The 23,496-nt window shown below is 42.1% G+C and overlaps 1 protein-coding gene across 1 annotated transcript; it reads left to right on the forward strand.

Annotated features, from left to right (window-relative positions):
• The first annotated feature begins 255 nt into the window (after window positions 1-255).
• On the forward strand, window positions 256-23,324 carry LOC142969232 (chloride channel protein 1-like). Its single transcript, XM_076109004.1, has 23 exons — window positions 256-441; window positions 9,414-9,633; window positions 10,347-10,478; window positions 10,611-10,739; window positions 10,916-11,049; window positions 11,438-11,515; window positions 13,940-14,018; window positions 15,348-15,473; window positions 15,987-16,071; window positions 16,223-16,324; window positions 16,734-16,818; window positions 17,348-17,500; window positions 17,762-17,831; window positions 17,922-18,032; window positions 18,714-18,927; window positions 19,031-19,164; window positions 19,401-19,582; window positions 19,667-19,748; window positions 19,844-19,926; window positions 20,234-20,278; window positions 20,400-20,504; window positions 21,942-22,028; window positions 22,301-23,324. Exons 1-23 carry the CDS (start codon window positions 391-393, stop codon window positions 22,742-22,744), a joined length of 2,931 nt encoding a protein of 976 aa, XP_075965119.1. The 5' UTR covers window positions 256-390; the 3' UTR covers window positions 22,745-23,324.
• Window positions 23,325-23,496: the final 172 nt, after the last annotated feature.

Here is a 23,496-nt window from a genome sequence, read left to right on the forward strand (position 1 = left end):
TGTCTGCAGTTCTAATAAAGGAAAGCGCTGCGTCCTCCACTGCCTCATCAGATGGCTTTGCTCTGATTTCTGTCCGAGCGTCGGTCAGGTCTGCAGTGGAGCTGGATGGCTTGCAGCCTCTGGATCATCTGGTGAGAAGAAGAAACGCGTTCGGGGAGGACTTCATCTACCTTTTCTTTTCCCCCCCGACTTTTGCTTTGCTATGTAACAAGTATGAGTTTATAGGAGAGTGAGGAACTTTTAGAAGATGTTTGTTTGAACTGGTGTAAAGTGTGTACATATATACAGTGTATATAAGAGCGAGAAAGTGTGTTTGTATGGTGTTGCCCACTCCATTGGAAATGCTGGGGTGTCCAGCGAGGTTATTTTTGGATCAGTGACAGCGTGTCAATGGCTGCAGATGCGTCGCAAGGAAAGGCTCTGAGATACCAGCAGACCCTGGTAGGTCTTTACTAAATCTTCTTTTACCTGCCTGCCTGTCTTATGTCTTTTGAAATGTCTTTTTCTTTCCCCTTGTTTCATCCCCCTCCACCTGCTTCTCCGTCATCTCTCCATCTACCCACCTGTCACTTCATCTTTTCCAGCCATCCTTTCCTGTCCCTCACTCACTTTCTGATTATTTCACGCCTACCTTTTCAATAGTCCTTTTTTTTTTTTTCTCCCGTCTGCATTCTGAATCCTTTCTCGTCCACCAGCAGTGCTCTGTTTCGTCTTTCCTACTTCTGTTCCACGTTGCATAGACTTCTCTTGAATCAATACTTCTCAACTAGTTTCCTCTTCCTACGTTTTCTTTACTTCTTGAACAAGATTTATGCAAATTAATGTCAACTTTCTTTGTACAGCCCTCAACCACATTCACAGTCTCTGCTGGTTTTTACCTCCCACGCTACGAAACACTGAGTGAAGGCGATAAACGGAACGGATTTTAATATTCTTTTTTTTGCATTGCCCAGATTATATATTTTCTTCTGTGACTGCGTCTGTCTTCTATCTGTATGCCTCCTCAAGCTGCAGCCTCAGAAAGTCATTGCTGTTTTCATGTGCTGGTGGGTATAAATACTTCTATACAGGAAACCTGAGCAGACAGGTTAGATGTACGTGTTCAGATGAAGTCATGTCACCATATCCTCCGGTTCATCTCCTTAAATCATGGTCATTCCTCCCAGGAGCATCATGTCTGCCATTGAGTGTGTTTTTATGTGTTGGAGCAGCCGGACAAAGTGTTGCTCCTCTTGTCCTCCTCCTATGAGACGATGGACGATTGCCCAAAGCAAACATCTCATTCTCTTGTGAAGCCCCTCAGGGGCCATTAAGTCGGATATAAATAAGAAATGTCAATTAATTAATCTATCTACAGGCTTAATGTCGCACTGAGGAGTCGCATCTCTCAGGTGTGAAAGCTGTGATGTCGTGTGTGTGTGTGTGTGTGTGGAAGTTAGAGCCTTGAAGGATTGGAGGAGTTCATGTGTAGAGCTGTTAATAGATCATCTTAATATGATTTATTTATTGATAAGCAGCAGGATATGGCTGAGTATATTTTCAGATCTTCACAGATGCCTGCTGGTGCTGCGAGGCTACAGTAGATGTCTGTGTTTTCAGTATATGTGTGGAGTTTAAAACCGGGTTATGTTGAATATTTGTAAGTTGCATAACTGTTGCATTTAAATAACAGTTTCCGTTCAAAAGGACCTGCTTGACACTGGAAGTCCTTTAAGGTTTTTGCTTTTAATGCCATACATTACAGAGGGTTGCACAATTACATGTGGTTGTATAAATACTTAAATGAAAAGAAAGACAAAGTTGGGATGAGAAAAAACACTTAATGCTTATTTCCTTATACTTTTCTAGATCGTCTCCAGGAGAGAGACATTCAAATTCTTACTATTTATAGAGAAAATAGGAAATCTGCTGCAGGGATGACGTGTTTAGCACCTCACTGGTTCCCTCAACAAATGGTTACATTTGGATTTTAGAGCATTGCAGAAATTAAACTCTGTGGGAAACACAATTTTATGACCCTTAAAAATATTTTTTTAAAGCTTGAATGCAATCAGCAGAATTAAAAAGCTAACGTCAGGCTATAAACCCACAAAGAGACTGGATAGGCGGACTAGTCGCCGTTTTGTAATCACATTTAGCCAAAATCTTCATTCTCTATCTGTGCTGAATTGTTTTTTTCTGCCTGACCTGCTGTGCACTGACTAAGAGACGGTTACACCGGTAATTGTAATCATGAAATTTGAAGTGTACCAATTTAACGCTGCCTCCTAATTTCCCTTTAGTTATAAAAAATGTTGTGTTATCTAACCTCACACCTGGTGCAGACGTGCAACAGCTTTAGCTGCTAACTTTGACTCATTTGTAACAATCTTGGTGTCGACGGTGTGTGAGAATTTAACATGTTCTCCCGTAATATCTAATTGCATCGTCCTTTCCAGGAAACTTCTTAAAAAATCTGGGAAATTACGAACTCGTAAAAAAAAGCGAAACAAGATGTTATCCCAGCAGCTTTAACCAAGACGTATTTTGACCTGAAAAGCACAAATGTATTGCTGTAAAGTTGTGTTAATTACTTGCAAGTCACACAGCTGTTGTCCACCCTTGACCTTAACAAAGAGGAAGCGCTCTCTGTTGACTTGTGCCACACTGACAGACACACTCCATCGGGGGGGGGGGGTGAGAACAGATAGCTGTGTGTGTGTGTGTGTGTGTCATCATACTGCGTGTGTGCTTGCTTTGATATTCTGCTTGTGTGTTACAATTGCAGATAAATTAATAAAGGATGCGTCTAAAACTGAGGTTACGTGAGGCGATGCGTCTCAATCTGTGGGAATGTCAACAGCAGTGAAATAGATCTCATAAGTCTCAAATGTTACAGGCTACTAAACGGGATAAAGTTCACCTGCCAAATGTCTCGCAGACTGGAATGACTGGGATGTAGACGATTAAGCCATTCAATTTCATATGATATCCCGGTCACTTGATGTGTCTTTTCAATTACAGCGGTGGCTCTAATGTAATAATTAAACTATTTGTAGAGTCACATCAGTAGTTGGAAGATGAATCGGCACGTTAACGTTGTGAAAGAGTGTCAATAAGGTGTCGTCGTTGTTGTGTAAAGGTTAAAGCGCTTCATCCGGCTGAACGTCGGGCCTCCTGGGAGAGACAAACAGCGTGAGAGAGGGAGAGGTGTGTCGGTGAACATTGGGTCACACTGCTGCTAAATTTATCCACGAGTAAGGTTTCACCTCGGGGGTGGGGGTTGGATGGATGGGGACACGGGGTGGTGAGAGGGAAAGTTTCAGGGGGGGAGAAAAGGTGAAAGGCTGCACACGAGAGTTCAGTCGTAGGTGAGGCGGAGAAGACAGTACAAGAAAATCTGTCTGTGGCGTCGCAGGAAAGAAAAATTCAGATTTCTAATGTGAGATTTGTACCTTTACAGATTTGTGCAATTGGAGAAACAAACAAAACAATATACTGAATACAAACCAAGGTTTCATTCCCTGAAAGCATATCAATGCACCTTTTTTACAGCAGACATCTTGTCTTGTCATAGCAGGGAGAGCACATGTGTAATTAATAACATGATGATGGCTGCATTCCACTTTGGTCTGCAGGCTCCAGGGCTCTGGTGTTGTGCATGTTGGCTCACAGGCTTTGCTTACTGGGACACTCAAATGGAACAGAGCGGCCCTTAATGTTATAGGACGGCTATAAGGAGGAGAAAAGTTTTTAGGATTCATTTAAGTCTGGTTTGGAACATTTCTCCGGTCTGTTCCACTTACCAGCTGCAAAGAAACTGAAAGCCGCTTCCATCCATCCGTCTTCTACCTGCTCAGGTCATTGATAAGTATGAGCAGTGTATCCCATCATGCATCAGGTAGAAAACATCCTGTACAGATGACAGTTTGTTGCAGGCAAAGTCAGACATGTTTGCTCCTTTAACGCGTTTAAATAGAAACAACACTGTGATTATTCAAGCTGACAGCAGCACTCCACGTTCCGGGCCAGTGGTAGTTGCAGGTGTTAAAATGATCAATTCCTTTACACGCAAAGTTAAATAAAAACACTACAGTCTACTAAACTCTGTGAACTCTGCAAACAGCTTCCTGGTGAGACAGAAAGCCGGCAGCAGTCTGGTTCCCAAAGACCCAGAAACCATTTGAGAACTGCTGGGTCACAACAGAACAGTCGGTGACCCATTTTAGGTCCCACAGTGAGAGAAGTTGACTTAATAAAGGTTAAAAATAGAGCCGATATTACCAGCTGATACCGGCTTATCCAAAGTAAGTCGATATTGGTCTCTGTTTTGGTATAGAAATGTTTTATAAGCTGCATTTGTATGTATTTTGGACCATATTTTTCTTAGTTCACGGCCTATAAATTGTCTTTTGATGCATCGTTTCAAGTAAGTTTAATGATTAAAATATATTGTTGTCTTTCATAGTGAAATGTATCGTTCAACTGTAAAGTATCTTACCTCTTTAATAACCAAGTTTGAGCAATCACTGCCAACAACACGTTTGTCCCCTTTAGTAAAGCATGCCATCTATGTTAACGGTACTGATAGTACAGTGCAGCAGTATCCGCCCTATCCCACACGATGTTAATAATGCTAAGGGCTCCACTCAGTCAGCAGGTATTATTTTCATACCGTAAGCTCGTGTCCTTCCTGCCTGGTATCATTCATGATCCGGCTGAAGGAATCTGCCTGACTGAGAATATACCTCTCGAAATTAAAAGCTGCTGAAAATGTATTGTCAAGTGTTTGTATTAAGTTAACCTCTACTGCTTTCTCCACTGTGTGTGTGTGTGTGTGTGTGTGTGTGTGTGTGTGTGTGTGTGTGTGTGTGTGTGTGTGTGTGTGTGTGTGTGTGTGTGTGTGTGTGTGTGTGTGTGTGTGTGTGTGTGTGTGTGTGTGTGTGTGTGTGTGTGTGTGTGTGTGTGTGTGTGTGTGTGTGTGTGTGTGTGTGTGTGTGTGTGTGTGTGTGTGTGTGTTGCCCATACCTGTCAGTCACTGGCCTCCATACTGTACTGAGGCAGGTAGCAGGTACAGTCTGTGTCCGTCACTCTGGCAAAGACGGGAAATGTCAGATGTAAGACAAAGATATGCAGAGAGGGTGTTACAGTATATTAAGGACGCACAAGAAGGTGAGCAGCAACCTGCAGGAGGAACGGCTGAAAAGATGAGGGAGCGGATCAATACTTTTGAAACGGTTCTGAATCTTGATCAATTTCTGGTAAGGTTTATTATCCTGAATGTTTTACCTAAAGTTGTAAAGTATTTTGCAAGGACGGATGCATTAATGAATTAGATAAGAGGCAGAAGAAAGACACTTTTGTAGTGTCTCTTATTTGTTTTATTGACTTTCAATTTTACGTTTCCTGTTGTGTCATTACTTATTACATGTAAATTAGCTTTACAGGGGCAAAAGGACCTCCACAGTTGTTGTTTTTTCCTGGATTACTTGGTGTAAATATGAACTGTGGGCTCATACATAACACATTTTGCAGTTTGGTTTGTTTTTCTGGTTTGGCCTTGCCAACACGCTGCAATTAGAACATGACAGCTTGAACAGGGTTTGGATGAGCCATGGAAATGTTATTGTGCTGGTTAATTAGTGTATGCATATGGACACATGCGATTGTAGAGTGTGTGTGTGTGTGTGTGTGTGTGTGTGTATGTGTGTATGTAATCTCCTGATCTATCTGTCAGTGAGCAGGTCAGATTTTATCATTAACCTTGTGTTATGGAACAGGGTTATATTGTTGTAAGGCCTCACCACACACACACACACACTCACACAAAACCACAGTCACAAACATTAATTTAGCTCACTGATAAACACACAAATACAAACTTAACATGCTTAAGAACCTGCACCAACACACACAGTGATATATATGAATATGCAGTACCGACTCTCTCATGAGGGACGCAGGAATGTGCTATTCTTTTTTTTTTTTAATTAACTCTCAATGTCACACTGTCCTTCAACCTTGGCATCTATTAGCAGCTCTCACTAACTGAAGCTCTCTTCCCCCCCCTCCCCCATCCCTCCCTCTCTGCAAGCCTCTCTCTGTTACTTGTGTTTTACAGTAGCATCACCTTGTTAAAACCAGCTCATGAAGGGCAGACCCACGAATGAATTCAAAGCTCTCGACAGCGCCACGAGCATAATCTAACGCAGCCTTTGTGTTCCTAACAAAGCCTCCGTTAGGAACGGTTTACATTTCTCCATGTTCTTCATCCCGAGAGACTCGCAGTAAGAACAACATTAAAGCTTGAGCTGCTACAGTAGAGAATGATGAGGGGTGTCAGAGCTGTACAGTAACGCCTGAATACTTTCACGTGTCCATAGAGACAAAGAAAGTGCAGGAAAATAAGAAGAGCCACGGGGGGGGGGGGGATCGCGCTGAGAGTAGATTAGTGTGACTAGAGGAGGAAGAGGAGGAGGGAGAGTGTGGTGTATCCTCTGTTGGGCTCTTGAGTGGGAAGGTCATTCCACAACGAAGAGGCAAACAGCGGCAGCAACGATGTTCAAAGATATGCTGAAGGTGGTGGGAAATATTGGTTCCTGATGTCGCTGGATGCACAAGGTTACACGGTGACATAAATGTAAACACGAGGTTGAGCGATGGAGGCAGAAACGTCACCTGACGGGAATGAATCACAGCTTTCAATGTCTCTCTCACGCTGTCGGCCGTTTGTCTGTTTTTGTCTCCCGCTTTCAGATTTATTTCCATTTTGACAATTCAGTAGCAGCACATCAGGGCTGCAGCTTAGTTTGGCTTGTTTCGTCGAATCAGCGGTTCAAAAGAAAAAAAATAAATCCTCACATTTTAGAAAATGGAGTTCGTAAATCTTTGGCATAGTTTCTTGATAATATGACATAAATGAGTAATGGCTTATTACAATAGCTGGCTGTTAATATTAAGCAAATCATTACACATTTACAGTATGTATATCTATATATAGATATACATAGACATATACTTACTTAATGCACTACAAACATGACTAATGATAGTAATGGTAAGCATTTTGTGAATATTTTTTGTAATTCATAATTTGTATTCTACAGTTGTTGGCTAGTTAATGTGCATTGACTTACAAAGAAATATTTATTATAAAATCAAATAAAGACAATTCAAACTAAATGCCACTAAACAATGCTATACTCTCACCAGATATATACAAGTACTGACAATTTGATTGAAAACTGTGAAGCAAGCAAAGAGCAAAGTGTACATCTACAGCAACACATGAGATGCTGCTCCTCAGCAGTTAGAGAGAATATAGTTTGTTGAAATGAGATTAGCTATAATTTGACTATAACCTTGTGGTAGTCGACAAATCGGAGCAGTGCACGGGTTCCTGTTGTTCCTGTCCCTGGTTTTGAAGGTGCCTGGTGCCAGCGCCTGTTTGATGATGTTGATGGATTAGTGCTTTGGTGTTAATGTGTAGACTGGTGGTGCTGAGGTAGTCTGCAGTGTAGCACAGCAGACAGAACAGGAGCAGAGCTGCTACCACATCATGCTAAAGACAACTGATGAGTTACAGGTAAAAGACCTGAAGACCAAAGGCTTCATCTGCTCAGATGGTGGACGGTGATTTTTGTTATTCTCTTACTGAGTTAATGACGCAGCCCAGTGATCTTCTGTCATTTCTCTTTAATCACACGCTCCTTTAGTGGATCTGTTTACACGTGTTAACTGACTTCTCTTTGTAGGGTTGTAGGGTTAATGGGTTGTTTGCACCGCTCACATTAGAGCGGAATATATGTATATTATAAGAATATCAATCACTAAAGTATTGACAGTATATTAAATGTACTGTTATATTTCTGTAAAGTTTACTCAACGAGGATTCTATCCAAATTGCGTGGAACGACAACATTTAACTTCATTCCTGGATAAATAATGTTTAGTCAATTTGAACTCGCAGTTGGAAGGTGCAGTCTGTCTTGATCATAATTTGTCGCGCATTTCATTTAATTTGCTTAAAACACAGCACGACACTCCACAACTTGCTATGTTTAATTGACTCTTCTGAGTCATGGCTCAAATTCTAATTATTAGTATTAAGCAGATTTAAATGGATCCAGCAATCCTAATAAGAGATTGAAACTTTGATAAATTATTGTACAGTATTGTTTGCATATAACCCTCTCTGTGCCTGCACGGTAAACAGATTTTTGTAACTTTTTTTGCAAATGATTCATTTAATTTCTAAGGAATAACAAAGTGCTAGCGTTAAAAACATTAGGGAAAGTAATGAGTTTTCTACAGCAACAAATGATCCTTAACTGACTTTAAATGCTTTACTGCTGTGATCTAAACTTTCCCTCGTCTGTTAGCTCAGGCCAGGAGCTGTAAGCAGTGCCTTGTTGTTCTGAATAACAGTTTGTGGTTTGTAGTATTTAGTGAGGTCTAAATAACTTTGACAATTTAGGAACATCAAATATTTTCAAGAGCCTTTAACAGTGGACACCTGCTCAGTGGTGTATTAATTATAAACTACTAAATCTGCCGCGTGGTTGTAGTGCCTCGTGTGTTATAGTGGACTGCTTGTGTAAAGCAGCTTTGGTGCAGAAAATCTCAACAAAAGAAAGATTGCAGTAACTTGTCCGTGTCACACTGGTTATTATGTGAATATTTTCAAGTCGGATGAGATTTTTGCTGCACCTTTATTTTATTATTGCTGGATGCAATTATGGGCAGCTAGCTAAGCTTTCGTTTTGGTCCTCTGGTCCTGGGCCTCCTGCTTGGATGTGTCAGCTCTCCTTTCCTGTGTGAACATGAGACAGTAATGTGTGGCAGCCAGCCCCCCTTATGATTTAGCTTCTTGCTTGGCTGTGTGGTGGGATGCATGTCATCTCTAGGTTTCAGTTGCACATCGTAACTACACCTGGATCTGCAGTATTTTACAGCTTCTGTAAACTGATCACACTGGATTACAAAGTGTTGTGTTTTCTGACTGTGTGTGCGTGCGTGCGTGCGGGTGGGGGGGTTGTAGGTGTAAAGTGTAGGGGTAGATGTGGAATGTCCTCTCTTCCGGGGGCTCTTCCCCTGGCTCCTCTCAGGGAGGGGTTTTTCCGATCTCTATGCCCGTTTTGTCTATTTCTGTCTGCCAGGGTATTCAGGTTGATGTGTATCCCTTACACACACGCCGCACATTCCCTATCTCTTTCTCGTTATCTCAAGACTCTTCACACTGGATCTAGTTCTATCCTTCTCCCAAGTCTCAATTTTCAGAGGTATTTCTCCTTCTCCTCACTCTTCTTTTTTCCCTTCTCCCCCTCCTCTCTTATATTTTGCATTTTGTTTTCCTTCTCTGCAAATCTTTTATTGGTGCTTTTTGTGTCATATAGTGATTGTCAGTGTGTCCCCCCCCCCCCCCCCGGTTTCAGCTGTACGGGGAGTACAGGGAGCAGCAGGGAAGCTTTGCCCGCCGTGAGGCTGCCCGTCTGCTGACAGAGAGACAATGCAGGAGACAGGCGGGGGACAACACCACCGGCCGAACAGGGCACGGCCGGCGGCATCAGCATCAGCATCACCCAGTGTCCCTGGAGTCGTATCACAGCCACGCCTCTTCCACCAAGAAGCCTCGTCCCTACTCAAAATGCCAAGGTGACTAGTTATTCTGTTCAAAATCACACGCTTTAGAAAAGTTTTTTGGGAAAAAGGTAAACTCTGGCGATAGTTTCCATGGCTATGACACCTCATGTGGTAACCAGGAAACAGACTGAAATCAGCTAAATATTATTTATTAATATTTTGAGGTACTGGTCCTCCACAACTTTAATCTTTTATTAGACCATATTCTAGAGAGAGCAGCGTTTATCTCACGGCTTCAGTTACTGGTTACTTTGCACATTTTGATTTTAATTGAGCTCATAAAATCTGATGCACTTTTACAGTTTAATTAGGCCGCCACACGGATCATGAGGCAGTTGGACTTAGTCAGGAGTTTAGACATACTGAGCTCATGAGTCCCTTAATATACCCCACCCATACTTAAACAAACAAATTCTCTAAAATGTGTTATTTGGATTTCCATATTGTATTCATCATTTAAATGTCCAATTATATTATATTCTGTACATTTCATTCCCCAACATGAAGTTCTAAATGCTGATTTAAAACTTTCTCTGTCCTGTAGGATTACATTTCTTCTAGAAAAATACTGAACGCTTAAAATGTATCCCTTTATTTTTCAGCCTAAAAGTTGCTATCGCATCATCACTGTAGCCATAATCACCCAGAATGATTCCCAGTGTTACGAGAACTAATTGTTATCAATGGATCCGTGGTGAATCATTCATTTGATCTCTCTGTCCCAGATTGTTTTGCTCGTGTGCGGCGGTACATAGTGACCAAGATGGGGGAGGACTGGATATTTCTGGTTCTTCTGGGACTGACTATGGCTCTGGTCAGCTGGAGTATGGACTACACCAGCGCCAAGAGCCTGCAAGGTACATAGGCCAAAGCCATAAAGATGATTCCTGTCAAATCTGCAGTTTGATAACACAACGCCTTGTCTGTAATTATTCCATTTGTACTCCTGTGTTTTCTCTTTCTGTCTCTGTTGTGTTTCTGTCTTTCAGCTTATAAGTGGATGCATGGGGAGCTAAAGGGCAATGTGCCACTCCAGTACCTCGCCTGGGTTACCTATCCCATGATCCTTGTCATGTTCGCCTCGCTCTTTTGTCACCTGGTTTCCCCACAGGCCATCGGTAAGCTCTCCATCACACCTGTCAGCCTCTCTTATCCTCCTCCAGCACCTGTTTATTTTCTCTCTTCACCTCCTGTTGTCTGTTTTCCTGTTGTAGGAGAGTGGCGCTCTTTCTTTCTTTACTGCTCCCACCATTTTGTATTCTACTTCTCCATCTTTCTCTGTTGTTTTTTACAGGTTCTGGCATTCCTGAGCTGAAAACCATCCTGAGAGGTGTAGTGCTGAAGGAGTATCTGACCCTCAAAGCCTTTGTAGCTAAAGTCGTCGGGCTGACTGCTGGCTTAGGCAGTGGGATGCCGGTGGGCAAAGAGGTAACCCCCCCCCCCCCCTTTTTATATCTGTTTTTCTCTGTATCTATCATCTTTCATTGATCCAGCATCACTATCATCATCCCCCTCCATCTCTGTTTCTCTTTCTGCATCTTTCTCCAAGCTTGGAGTGTAATAAATCATCTTCTGTCATGTTTTTCCTCCCTCCCTCCTCTCACGGGATTGAAGCAAATTATTTCTCAGCAAAGGAGCGCATTCATTTTCCCCGTTACAGTAGCAGGTTAACTGTCACATCCAGCACTTATACAGTGATTTATCCGTTCTGATACAACATGTCCCAGTTTAGACTCCTTGTTTTACAGACAATAGTCGGTGTCTGTGTATGTAACATTACGTGTTACTCATCTGTGTCATTGCGTGTCACCTTCAGGGTCCATTCGTCCACATCGCCAGTATCTGTGCCGCAGTGCTCAGTCGATTCATGTCCATCTTCTCTGGAGTCTATGAGGTAAGCTGAGGCCCTGACCAAAACAGACTACATTACCCACAAGCCTCTTCTCCTTGCTGACCAAGTGCACTTGATGAAGGTGTGAAATGTAGTTTTTCCATCATAACTTGCTTTGTTGATGTCTGTGGTGTAATTACAGGGTTCCCACCGGCCCTTAGAATCTTCATTTTAAGATGTGAGAAAATCCTTTGTTTTGATTTTTAGTCAGTGACCAGGCTCGAGGGTTGATGAAGTCTGTTAGTCGGTTGAGATATCTCTACAACTGTCGGGTGGATTTTCATGCAAAGCACAAATGTGCTAATGAACAGCCTCACAGAATAGAGGTGGGAGGTTCGACTCTTTTTACCGACTCAGGTTCGTACGAATCACTCACTAAAGAGAGTTTTCAACCTCTCACTTGAGTCACAGCCCGTAGTGACTATACTGTTAGCGGAGCAGCGAACTCCAGCAGTAACAAACGAGACCAGCTGACCAACACACACTGGAGCGTTAAACAAGTTAAACCAACTCTGAGGTAAAGAAAATAACTCGGACTATCTGATTTCATGATTGATCAGTAATAAACGACTAAAAAGAGACAAGTTAAAATTCATGAATGTTTAATGACTGTGATGGAAGCAGCCGGAGTTGGACCTTCAGCTCAGCTCAGGTCAGGGAGAGCGAGTACTGTGATTGCTTTTCTCACAGCAGGACTAGTGTAGCAGCAGGTAGGAGGGGAGAGTTGTAAGTGGACGAGTTATTGGAGACGAGGACTTGTTGACTCCTGAGTCAGTAAAAAGAGTTGAGTTGTTCCGAACGATTTATTCATGACTTGCACATCACTATCGCAGAGCCGAAATATTATACATAGCTCTTCTGTTCCACTTTTTTAAATGACTTTTAAATGATTTTTTTTTTATATAAACGAGGCCTCTACAATCTTCACTTTCGCCAATTTGTTGTCCTTGCGGTTCATTAAAAGGTCCTTGAGTTTGATGTTGAAGAGAAAGTGGGAACCCTGTGACTGTTGTCCTCTCCCATCTGTCTCTCTCCCAGCTCACGCCCTCCCCTCCCCTCCCTGTTTCTCTTGTGTCTGTGTTTTGGCCCGCCCCCTCGCACCTCGTCTGTGTTTGCGTCTCACTGTATTAATAGTGTGATGGTAATGTCTGGCATGTGTATTAACAGTCCCATATCCCTGTCTCCCTCTTCCCCTTGCTCTCTCTATCTCCACATCCCCCCTGCTTTCTCATTCATCCCTGCTCGTCTGTGACCCTTAACCCCCAGAGTGGCACCCATAACCAGGACCTGTTGGTGTGTGCGAGTGCCGTGGGAGTGGCCACCTGTTTCGCTGCCCCCGTGGGAGGCAAGTTCCCCCCCCCCCCCCCCCCCCCCCCCCCCCCCCCCCCCCCTCCTTCCTACTCAGGCACAGGTCTCTGGTCCGCTTTGTCCTCCTGAAATAACATCGGGATCACAAACGTGGAAGTTAAATCTGACCTCAGACCAGTGCCCTGCATTATTAAGTGATGAATACAATTCGTAAGATTTACCTGGCAATATGTAGCCGATGTCTACTTAAACTAATGTCTACCTTAAAGGAAGAGTTCAACATTTTGGGAAATCCACTTATTTGCTTACCTCCTGAGAGTTAGATGAGAAGATTGATGCCCAAAATGTCAAGTTATTCCCGTAATACTGGCCTCAGACCAGTATCCGGCATCCAGGTGAATTCAAAGTGAATTGAATGTTTGTGAATATATATTTATTGCAGACGAGTTCGCAGCCTCGATGAGCCTTGAATTATACATTTATTTGTGCTATCAGGCCTTTTCTGCATCCCGAGCCCTTTTTGGGAAATAATAAAATATAAATAAATATTTTGCAAAATAATTTAACACAGATCATAAAAGATACTCTTGTACACAAATTGTGATTTTAGAAGGTTACGCAGAACATCATAAATCAAGATCATAAATAATCAATGGCAATTTAATGTCTCCTACCATTCATTTTTGGTGTGCAATCAGTTGCCGGGATTTGTCTCAAAGGTTGATGTGACCACTCGCTTTGTTTCCTGATTGCTTAATTGCTTCCTCTAAGTCTTGATTTCTCTCCTTGGCGTGGTGCATCTCTGCTTTTTATTCTCTTGATGTGCTTTTTTTCCCCATCATCTTTATCACTTTTTTAAAATCACACTCCAGTGAGCAATATTTATTCACTTTTTTCAATTTTGCTTCCTTTCTGTCAATTCCCCCCCCCCCTCGTGGTTCCCCGTCCTGTCGTCTCCACCTTGATCTTTTATTCTCTCTATCTCCAACTCACTCTCCTGTCTTTCTGTCTACGCTCTCATTGCCCTTCATCACCATCTCACGCCTTTCATCGCTCATCGTCTCTCTCAACTCTTTATTTCCCTCTTGTTTTTCCCCTCTCTGTTTTCTGTGTCAGTAGAACCCTTATGGTTACACAGATATTCTGACTGTTGGCTGTGCCGTGGGGGTGGGATGCTGTTTCGGCACTCCACTTGGAGGTACTGTACAACTTGCACACTGCCTCATACAACGAAAACCACCTCACCAAACATCTCCTTGTACTGGATACTGTACTGAGACTGTACTTTTTAAGAACAAGCTGGAATGAGTCAGCGGCACAGGGTGTCGAAAACAAGCCAGAATCACAACTTGTTAACTTATTCTTTGCTAAGATTTTTCCTGATTTGATTTGAAATGTACATTATTTGCGTCAGTATTTTGTTAAAGATATTGTACAGCTGCTTGTCCTGAGACATATACAATTCATAATGATATATCGGCTTATAATCATTTATTTACATAAACGCATTACATAGACAAACGTTTTTTAAATATTTCATTGTTAGACAAGATTATTACTGAGCCAAAACATTCTACGGCTGAAGATTTGTCAGTTCTCTAATGACGGTTTTTAAATGACATCAAACATATATTTGGTATTTCTTGTCACTTATTGACTGACATTTACATTGATACCATTATGTCCAAAATAAGTCATATCATCAACCTATTTATCCACATAGCTCTGTAAAAGACAAATGTAACTTCCCCTGAAAATTAAAAGAAATAAAAGTTTGTTTTAAACCACAGAACAATAACCAACAATAGACAATTTTTAAAGTAATGTTTTAACTCAGTAGTGCCACAAATTCTCTAGTTCCATCGTGTTAAATGTGAGGATTGATCGGTCAACATCAACGAACATCTTGCAATATATGTGCTGAAGCCAAAAAGCATTGTCGACCTACTTCTCAATCACCATAGAACAAATACCAATGACCTCATTGAGCTATTGTTAGTCCTTATGTATTTACCATGCTTGTTTTCTGTTTAGCTGTTTTACAATATTTTTTACATTAAAAGTTTCTGATGTTTATTTTATGGCTTTACATGCTGATTATGCCTGCTTAAGTGTGTGTATGTGTGTGTCTGACGTGTGTGTGTGTGTGTGTGTGTGACTGTTGTGTATGTGTGTGTCTGATTTGTATGTGTGTGTCTGATGTGTATGTTTGTGCGTTTGGTTCTGTTACAGTGTGTTTTCACTCCCTGTGGTTCTCCCATTGTGTATAATTACACCCTCAGCTTCAAGTGTTTCTGGACTCATTTTGCTTATTTAACTAATTTCTGTCTCTCTCTCTCTTTCTCTCTCTCTCTCTCTCTCTTTCTCTCTCTGTCTTACCCTTCCCTGTTTCTCTCGTTTCTCACACTATCCATCCTCATTTCCCTCTCCCCTTCTAATCCCTCCTCTCCCTCTGTCCGTCCTCTCTTCTCTTTCTTTCTCTCTCTCCCTCTCCCTCTCCCCCTCTCTCTCTCCTCAACACCACCAGGGGTGTTGTTCAGTATTGAGGTCACGTCTACCTACTTTGCGGTGAGGAATTATTGGCGGGGATATTTTGCCGCCACATTCAGCGCCTTCATATTCAGGGTGCTCTCTGTTTGGAACAAGGATGCTGGTAAGGAGCACACACACACACACACACACACACACACACACTTTACACACACACACTGCTGTAAAAGACTGCTGAGCTGGCATTTTATCTAAAGTAGCTGAATATGACAGCTAAGTAATATTTGCTTCTTTAGATAAACCAGAAATGTAGAATTAAATACTCGCATCTAAATCCCTGCACCCTATTCTCTGCCTTTATTACTTTATTATGTCAACTTCTTACAATTTAGAAGACTGTTTTCTGTCTTACTGTAAATTCAAACAAATTCACAACTCTCACTTAATCAGACAATCATCTAATATTCATCTTCCCAAACAACTTCCGCTGCCCCCAGACTGCACAAGTTACGCAGGTTTAAAATCCTCCAAAACATCCTCTGTTTCGACATTATGAATATAATATCATTCCTTAAAGTATTTTTTCCTCTTCCTGCACACCATAGTCCATGATATTTATATGTCCTGGCTTTGATTTTGTGTTGTGCTGATAAATGAACTTTTCCTTTTCTCTCAGTCACAATCACAGCTCTCTTCAAAACTAACTTCCGGATGGATTTCCCCTTTGACCTGCAGGAGCTGCCTGCATTTGCAATAATAGGGTGAATACAAATAAGTGTGTGTGCAATGATACTGTGTGTCTCCACTTTTTTAATATATATGGTCATGTATTCTCCTCAATACATATTGTTGCCCATACATGGTTGTTGTGCAGGAGGAGCAGTATGAACACGTTTTATTTTGTCATGTTAGGATCTCGTGTGGCTTCCTGGGGGCGTTCTTCGTCTACCTGAACAGACAGGTGGTCCTCTTCATGAGGAGACCGACAGCACTCACACGCTTCCTAACCAAACAGTGAGATCCCAACACACACACACACACATGTACACACACGCAGGGCCATGTTCCCATGAACTCAAACCATTTGCGCATTCAAATCCAATTCCTCTTAATGAATCTCAGCTCTCTCCGAACTCATCAGTCTCACAACACTGGCCAGGACAGCAGCAAAGCCTTAACAACCTTTCAGCCAGTTATTCAGTCAATGTGGAGATTCACTTATCCTCCGAGACTCATCAGTCAGGGAACATTAGTCTCCGCCATTAGAAAGAGGCGAGCAGCAGCGCCAGGAGAGCCATACGTCTGTTGGTACAGACTCGTACAGAGTTATTTCTGTAGCAAGCATCACTTATTTTGCCATGTTGTTGTTGTCTAAGAATACATTCCTGTTTCTGTGTGTGTGTGTGTGTGTGTGCGTTCCCAGTCGATTGATCTATCCAGGTGCAGTGACACTGATCATCGCCACCTTAACTTTTCCACCTGGATTTGGACAGTTTATGGCTGGAGAGGTTAGACTGACTCAATCTCACACTCTCTGACTTCTTTTTGATGTGTGTTCATTAATATTTATGATGTTGAAGAAGATGGTCAGTGGGGTCTAGATTGTGTGGTTTTCTTATGTTTTGCTAGAAGGAAAGAAAAGCCGTAATGATGGGAATTTGATGAAAGGGGAACTCCACCGATTTTACACATCAAAGTCTGTTTACAGGTCTTGGGGAGTATTGTGTGAACAAAGTTGTATAAAGATTTTTGTGGCTCCACAGGGAGCTGCAAGTAGCCTGATGAATCACCTCAAGTGAAGTAACTTGATTAGGGCTGAAAACTACAATACTGAACATTTTTAAAATAAACTGGGGGTGTGGAGTTAGAAAGAAGTCCTCATCTCTGCTTAAACCTGAACCCTGAATGAATCATTAAAATGTGTTGATCAGTTTGGCATGCCGGCCTTTTGCCTGATTAAGACTTGGTGGAGGTTAAACATTGCCTTTTTTCAGTTTCGATAAAGTTTTGTTTCTGTGTGTCTGTCCCGTCTGACAGTTGATGCCCAGAGAGTGTATCAACTCCCTGTTTGATAATTTCACCTGGACCAAAATCTCAGGATCTGCTCCGCCCGGCCTGGGTCGCTCCTCTGCATGGATTCATCCTCATGTCAGCGTCTTTGTCATCCTCCTCCTCTTCCTCGTCATGAAGGTATCTCTCCCTCTTGCTGTGTACTTGTGTTGCATTCAATATATATATATATATATATATATATATATATATATATATATATATATATATATATATATATATATATATATATATATATATATATATATATATATATATATATATATATATATATATATATATATATATATATATATATATATATATATATATATATATATATATATATGAAACCTCTGGGACTGGTCTTGAGCCGTCGTTGATCCGGTATTTGTGTTGCAGTTCTGGATGTCAGCACTTTCCACCACGATGCCCATCCCCTCCGGTGCCTTTATGCCAGTGTTCATATTAGGTAAGAGGATTTCGTAATGCAAGCCCAGTGTCTCCTGCTGAGTTTCAGTTCAATTCGTTTTTACCAGCGTGTCTTATCTCTCTCCTCAAGGAGCTGCTTTCGGCCGCCTCGTGGGGGAGATCATGGCCACTCTTTTCCCAAATGGAATCCTGTTTGATGGGATAGTCTACCGCATCCTGCCGGGAGGTTACGCCGTCATTGGTCAGTCTACTAACCTCAGTGCTGTGCTCAGGATCCCATAGGACTTATAGAAGAGACTTTAAGAAGACTAAGATTTGAGAACATTTGGTGAACTACTGACTTCGAAAGTGCTTGATTTCTTTCTTTCAGTTAAAAAATGTGGATGTAGCGGCAGTTTAGAAACTGTTTTACCATTTTCACTAGACTTTGTTGCATCTTTGGTCAAAGTGAGGCCTCTAAATTGTCAACATTTTTAATGTGACTTTTGAAATTAAACCTTTAAAGTCATTGAAATTCTTGAATTGAATGTCTAAACCACTGCTGTAACCCTGCTCTATGTGTTTCACTGCACAAGTGAATGGATTTCACCTTAAATGAAGGCTATTATGAGTACATTATTAAAACGTTTTGCCAAATATGTGCTGGGACAGGTTCCAGTCCCCCCTACCCTCCACAGGATAAGCAGGTTGGAAAACAGATAGATGTGATAGATATATATTTCTACTACTTTACGCTGATTTCTGCCTACCAAGAACTCCCAACATTGTTAAACTCTCTCTTTACAATTCTTATTTTACCTTATTATAAGACAATTCAAGGCCAAAGTGGATGTGTTCAGGTACAGTTACAGAGGAATCAGATGGAGGAACGATAATAGAGGAATGACTCTCTCAAATAATCCTGTCCTTTGCTCTCGACCAGGTGCGGCAGCGATGACGGGAGCCGTCACACACACGGTTTCCACTGCAGTAATCTGCTTTGAGCTGACCGGTCAAATCTCTCACATCCTACCGATGATGGTGGCTGTCATCCTAGCAAACATGGTGGCCCAAGGTCTGCAGCCTTCTCTCTACGACTCCATCATCCAGGTGAAGAAGCTGCCCTACCTGCCTGAGCTGGCCCTCGGACACATCGGGTAAAGCTAAAACTGCGAGAAACCTTCTTCGGGTGTTTATTTTTTCCATGCAGCTGTTACTGTCGGACAAAGGGTATTTATTGTAGTATCTCTGCATCCCCAGCAAGTATAACATCTTTGTGGAGGACATCATGGTGCGCAAAGTTAAGTTCCTGTCTTCTCACTCCACCTATCGGGAACTGAACGATCTGCTTGAGACCACATCTCTGAAAACTATCCCCCTGGTCGACTCTAAAGGTAGGGTGACTTACATCATCATACTGGGCCTTAAAGCTTCTATCTTGTGCTGTAGATGCTTTGTGTGAAAGAAAAAGTTTGATATTTGGGGAAATTTACTTATTTATCGATACCACAGCTAAACCCTGCCGGCTGCAGCTTCTTATTGAGTTTACAGACATCAGAATAGTATCTGATAAGCAAATAAGTGTATTTCCCAAAATGTTGAACTTCTCCTGAAACACTTCTCTCTGCAGAATCCATGATTCTTCTGGGCTCCATCGAGAGGACGGAGCTTCAAGCCGTCTTCGACTGGTGGCTCTCACCAGAGAGGCGAGTCTTTGAAAGAGGTCAGAGCTCCCCAGGCCAGGGCTCTAAAGTCAGCTGGGAGTCCTTCACCTTTGTAGACGAGGACGGGGGAGAGGAGAGCGCAGACAAGGTGGAAAAAAACAACAACCATAAATTAATTTACAAGAAGTGTATTTGGTAAAAAATGTATTTACCAACCATGTTGTGTCTGCAGACTGCTCCAGTCCAGGAAGAATGTAACGGGCCCATCCCATCCGCCAGAGCCCAGGAGCCCTCCACCAACCACACAGGTTCAGGTAACATGGCAGTTCCACTGCACATGAAAACCAGTCCGCCCATCAAATGTTGCTTCCTCTCTTGTCTGACTTGTGTTGCCATACCGTATCCTCAGACAAGCGCAAGCTGCCATCTGTCAGCAGGGCTCTTCAGAGACTCTTCTCCTCCACATCTTTGTCAGGCCAGATTGAAACTCAGGTAAAATCAACCTCACATACTCATTATTTTTGACCCTTGAAGCTCAAAGGAGCGGCGCATCACTGATCTGCTGTCGAGTTGACAGCGACGGCTCAGACGGAGTTATTAGTCCAACATGGCTCCTGGAGCCAACCTGATGTGATGGGAGGGGCATGACGTGATGCATACATAAAGGAGTTGACATGTTGTGCAGTGGGTGATGCCATGAAACTACCAGGGGTCATTTTTATCATCATCTGTGTAGTTTTTCAAACTGACTGCCCATCAATCTGTCCCTCGCTCTTTCTTTCCCCCCCTCTTTGCTCAGGAGACCACGCCCCCTCCGCTGACGGACACCATGTCCCCAGAGGAGGTACTGTACCTTAATGATTCACCATGCACACAGCCAACAATGAGAAACCCAAACCATCCAAATCAATAATTAGAAACTCTGTATACTCTTAGTCCATCTCTCTTGTGATTGGCTGATGCAGATCAAAGCCTGGGTAGAGGAAGAGCTGGATAAACCAATCGATATGGAGCAGATACGTATAGACCCCTCCCCGTTTCAACTGGTGGAAAGGACTTCTCTCCACAAGGTGACCACAGCAACACCTGGGTGACATGTTTGTACATGTCAAAGTCATGACACTGATAATGCAATTACATATCACAGACAATTACCATTTCATATTTTAAAGCAGCATATTTTAAATAAATAGTTTGACATTTTGGGAAATACTCAAAAATGTACTTATACATCAGTTTAAATAAACATGAGTTGTAAAATCTTGTCTGTGAGTAAAAAGATATGCCATGTTTGGGCAACTGGATCTCCTGGATTATATTTCATTGTTTCACAACACAACAACCCAACAACGCAGCCCCCAGCTGATAGGTGGATTTACCTTTGGACGGAGTCAACCTAGAAGTTTCCTATTTCAAGTCTTTATGCTAAGCTAACTTTCTCCTGGCTGTAGTTTCATCGTAAGTATACAGGCATGAGAGTGTCTCAATCCTCTCATCAATCTCTCTGCAAGATTACAAATAAAAGTATCTCCCAAAAGGACAAACTATTCCTTTAGAACACAAGTTCATTTTCACTTTTATACATGTTTGTTTTTATTCTTAAACATGTTTAATTTCTTCTTTGTTCTGTTTGTACAACTCTGTTCCGACTTTCTTTTGCTCAACTGTTTAAAGGGGAACTCCACCAAATTTGTCATTGTCTATTTCAACCTGTGGAAACAGTTGTATAATGTCTTCTGTGGCTCTAAAGGGAGCTTTCAGAGTTTTCTCAGATTGAGCTTAGAGATAACTAAATGTGGTTTTAAAAACATGGGCAGGGAGGGTCTTGATTAGGGATGCACCAATCCGACTTTTTCAGTCCCGATACAGATATCTGGGCTTTGTGTATCAGCCGATACCGAGTAATACCAGTCTTTAATTAATAAGCTGTAAGCCTCAGAAAAGACCAGGATCATTCTTCTATGGCACCATCAGGCTTACATTAAACATTGCATTCCTAACTTTGTAAAACAAAATATAACAAATAAATACATAGATATAAAAGTACTGAATTGTTATTTATTAAAATAATGGTATCCTATACCCAATCTAGCTATTTGAGTCATTGTCGGATCGATATCCAATATTGATATTGGTGCATCTAGTCTTTATGAAAGATTAGCATCATGGCAAATGTAGGATCCAGGGATTCTGGAGCTTGTTCCATAGACAGTAAAAGTCAGGATGTCTCAGCCTCTGCTGCATCGAGTTTGAGCATTTCTAAAATTCTGTCTCCAGTGAATCACCCAACTTATGGAGGTGGGATACTAAATTGCTGGAGTTTTTTTGTTTTTGTTTATGTCCATACGACCATAAAGCTTTGAATCTTGAATTTTATGCTTTGTTTCATGCTATATTTCTGTATCTATTTCCTTTATAACTTGCGGGGCAAATTGTGACAGAACACTGTCACACTGCAAAACATTTAACATTGACTGGATCATGTCCTCCTCTCCCTCGTTACTCAGACCCACACTCTGTTCTCTCTGCTGGGTCTCAGTCACGCCTATGTCACCAGTATCGGCAAGCTGGTGGGTGTCGTGGCACTGAAAGAGGTAAAGTCATATTTCTTTCCTTCATTTTTTCTTTATGTGCATGTTTTTGTCGCCTCTCTTGGTTTGATCCTGTAATGCGGCATGACAGCGAGCTGTGATGATCTCATGTTGTGGGCAGTTGTTCTGTCACATGGTGCATCATGCTTTACGCTCTGATTCATGCGGTTATTTCATAAACCGCCTTCAACTCATCTCCCCGGATGTTCGCTTTAGCGATCACTTTAACACATGTTTCTCTGCTATATGTGTTTCAACCTCTTTCTCTCTAACAGTTACAGAAAGCTATAGAGGGCTCAACTCGCAGTGGGGTGAGGCTTCGTCCCCCTCTGGCCAGCTTCAGAGACGCCAGCAGGAAAACCAAGAAGCACCAGCCTCCCTCATCCACCCCTTCCTCCCCCACTCGGGACAAAGACCTGTGGGGGGAGGGGAGCAGGAGGGAGGGGGAGCTGGGGAGGAAGGAGTCCAACGAGGATTCCAGAGGAAAGGCATCGTCTTCCAGGGGAGCTCCCGGGTGTGACACTGCTCCCTCCTCCCCCAGCAGCTCTGTCCACACAAGAGGAGCCGACGGGGATTCACAAGAGCCAGCATCCCCTTCTACCTCCTCCCCTACCTCACCTTCACCTCCTGCCTCACCTGTGTCACCCACCAGCCCTGCCCTCACACTATCCTCCCTGCAGGAGGACAGGGAGAGCGAGGAGTCCGATGAGCCCATATAGACTGGGTTCAAGAGAAAAGACTTTCATTTCACTCCTTCTCCCCCAGAGACGGAGCTGCTGTCTGGGTGGAGGAGTCGGGCTCACCTGCAGACCCTCAGACATTCAGCTCTCAGAGAGCAGGACGAGCTAGTGCACATAAAGCTCCTGAAACTTGTAGTACAGGATTTTTTTTTCTACTCTTATAATTTCACTCTCAAAATCTCAGGGGGCTTCCTGTGTCTTTTGAACTGCAGACGGACAAACATGTTCAGTCGCACATATCACGAATGTTCAATGTCCATACATATCTTGGAAATGTTGATTGTAGCTCTATGTCATATTTCAGTGTCTGTTCATTTCATTAAGTACCTTTAATCAAACGTTGTCAAACTGACAGCAATGAATTGTATGATAATGAAATAATATATTGATGAAGACTTAATTAATTTGACTTCCTAGAGGTCAAAGAGATCATGCATTTAAAGTTGACTGATTAAGGTTGATTTTAAATTATAACTTACAATTATCAGATATTTTCTGTATGCTAAATGTTCAAATCATTATTATCAATCTGTCATTTTTAAAGATAATAAATGTTAAAGTTGTCTACTAGCTTATTTTAATTATCTACAACAATAAAAATGTCCATTAGTAGGAAAACAGTCAAGGTAAAAACTCTGTGAGGCACAGCGCACGTGATTTGAGCTAAATGCTAAAGTCGGAATGGGTGTTAAGGTGTAACTATTATAGTTTACTGCGCTAGCATGCTAACA

This window comes from Anarhichas minor, unplaced genomic scaffold (genome assembly GCF_050575085.1).
Source record: "Anarhichas minor isolate MPS153535 unplaced genomic scaffold, ASM5057508v1 ptg000041l, whole genome shotgun sequence".
Classification (NCBI taxonomy): Eukaryota; Metazoa; Chordata; class Actinopteri; order Perciformes; family Anarhichadidae; genus Anarhichas; species Anarhichas minor.

Bases quoted from the DNA above. Each gene is read 5' to 3' on its own strand.
- LOC142969232 (XM_076109004.1), top strand. From the start codon at position 391: ATGGCTGCAGATGCGTCGCAAGGAAAGGCTCTGAGATACCAGCAGACC. The intron at 14,019-15,347 runs GTACTGTACAAC...CAACACCACCAG, and splicing joins TTTCGGCACTCCACTTGGAG to GGGTGTTGTTCAGTATTGAG. The intron at 18,033-18,713 runs GTCAGTCTACTA...GCTCTCGACCAG, and splicing joins GGGAGGTTACGCCGTCATTG to GTGCGGCAGCGATGACGGGA.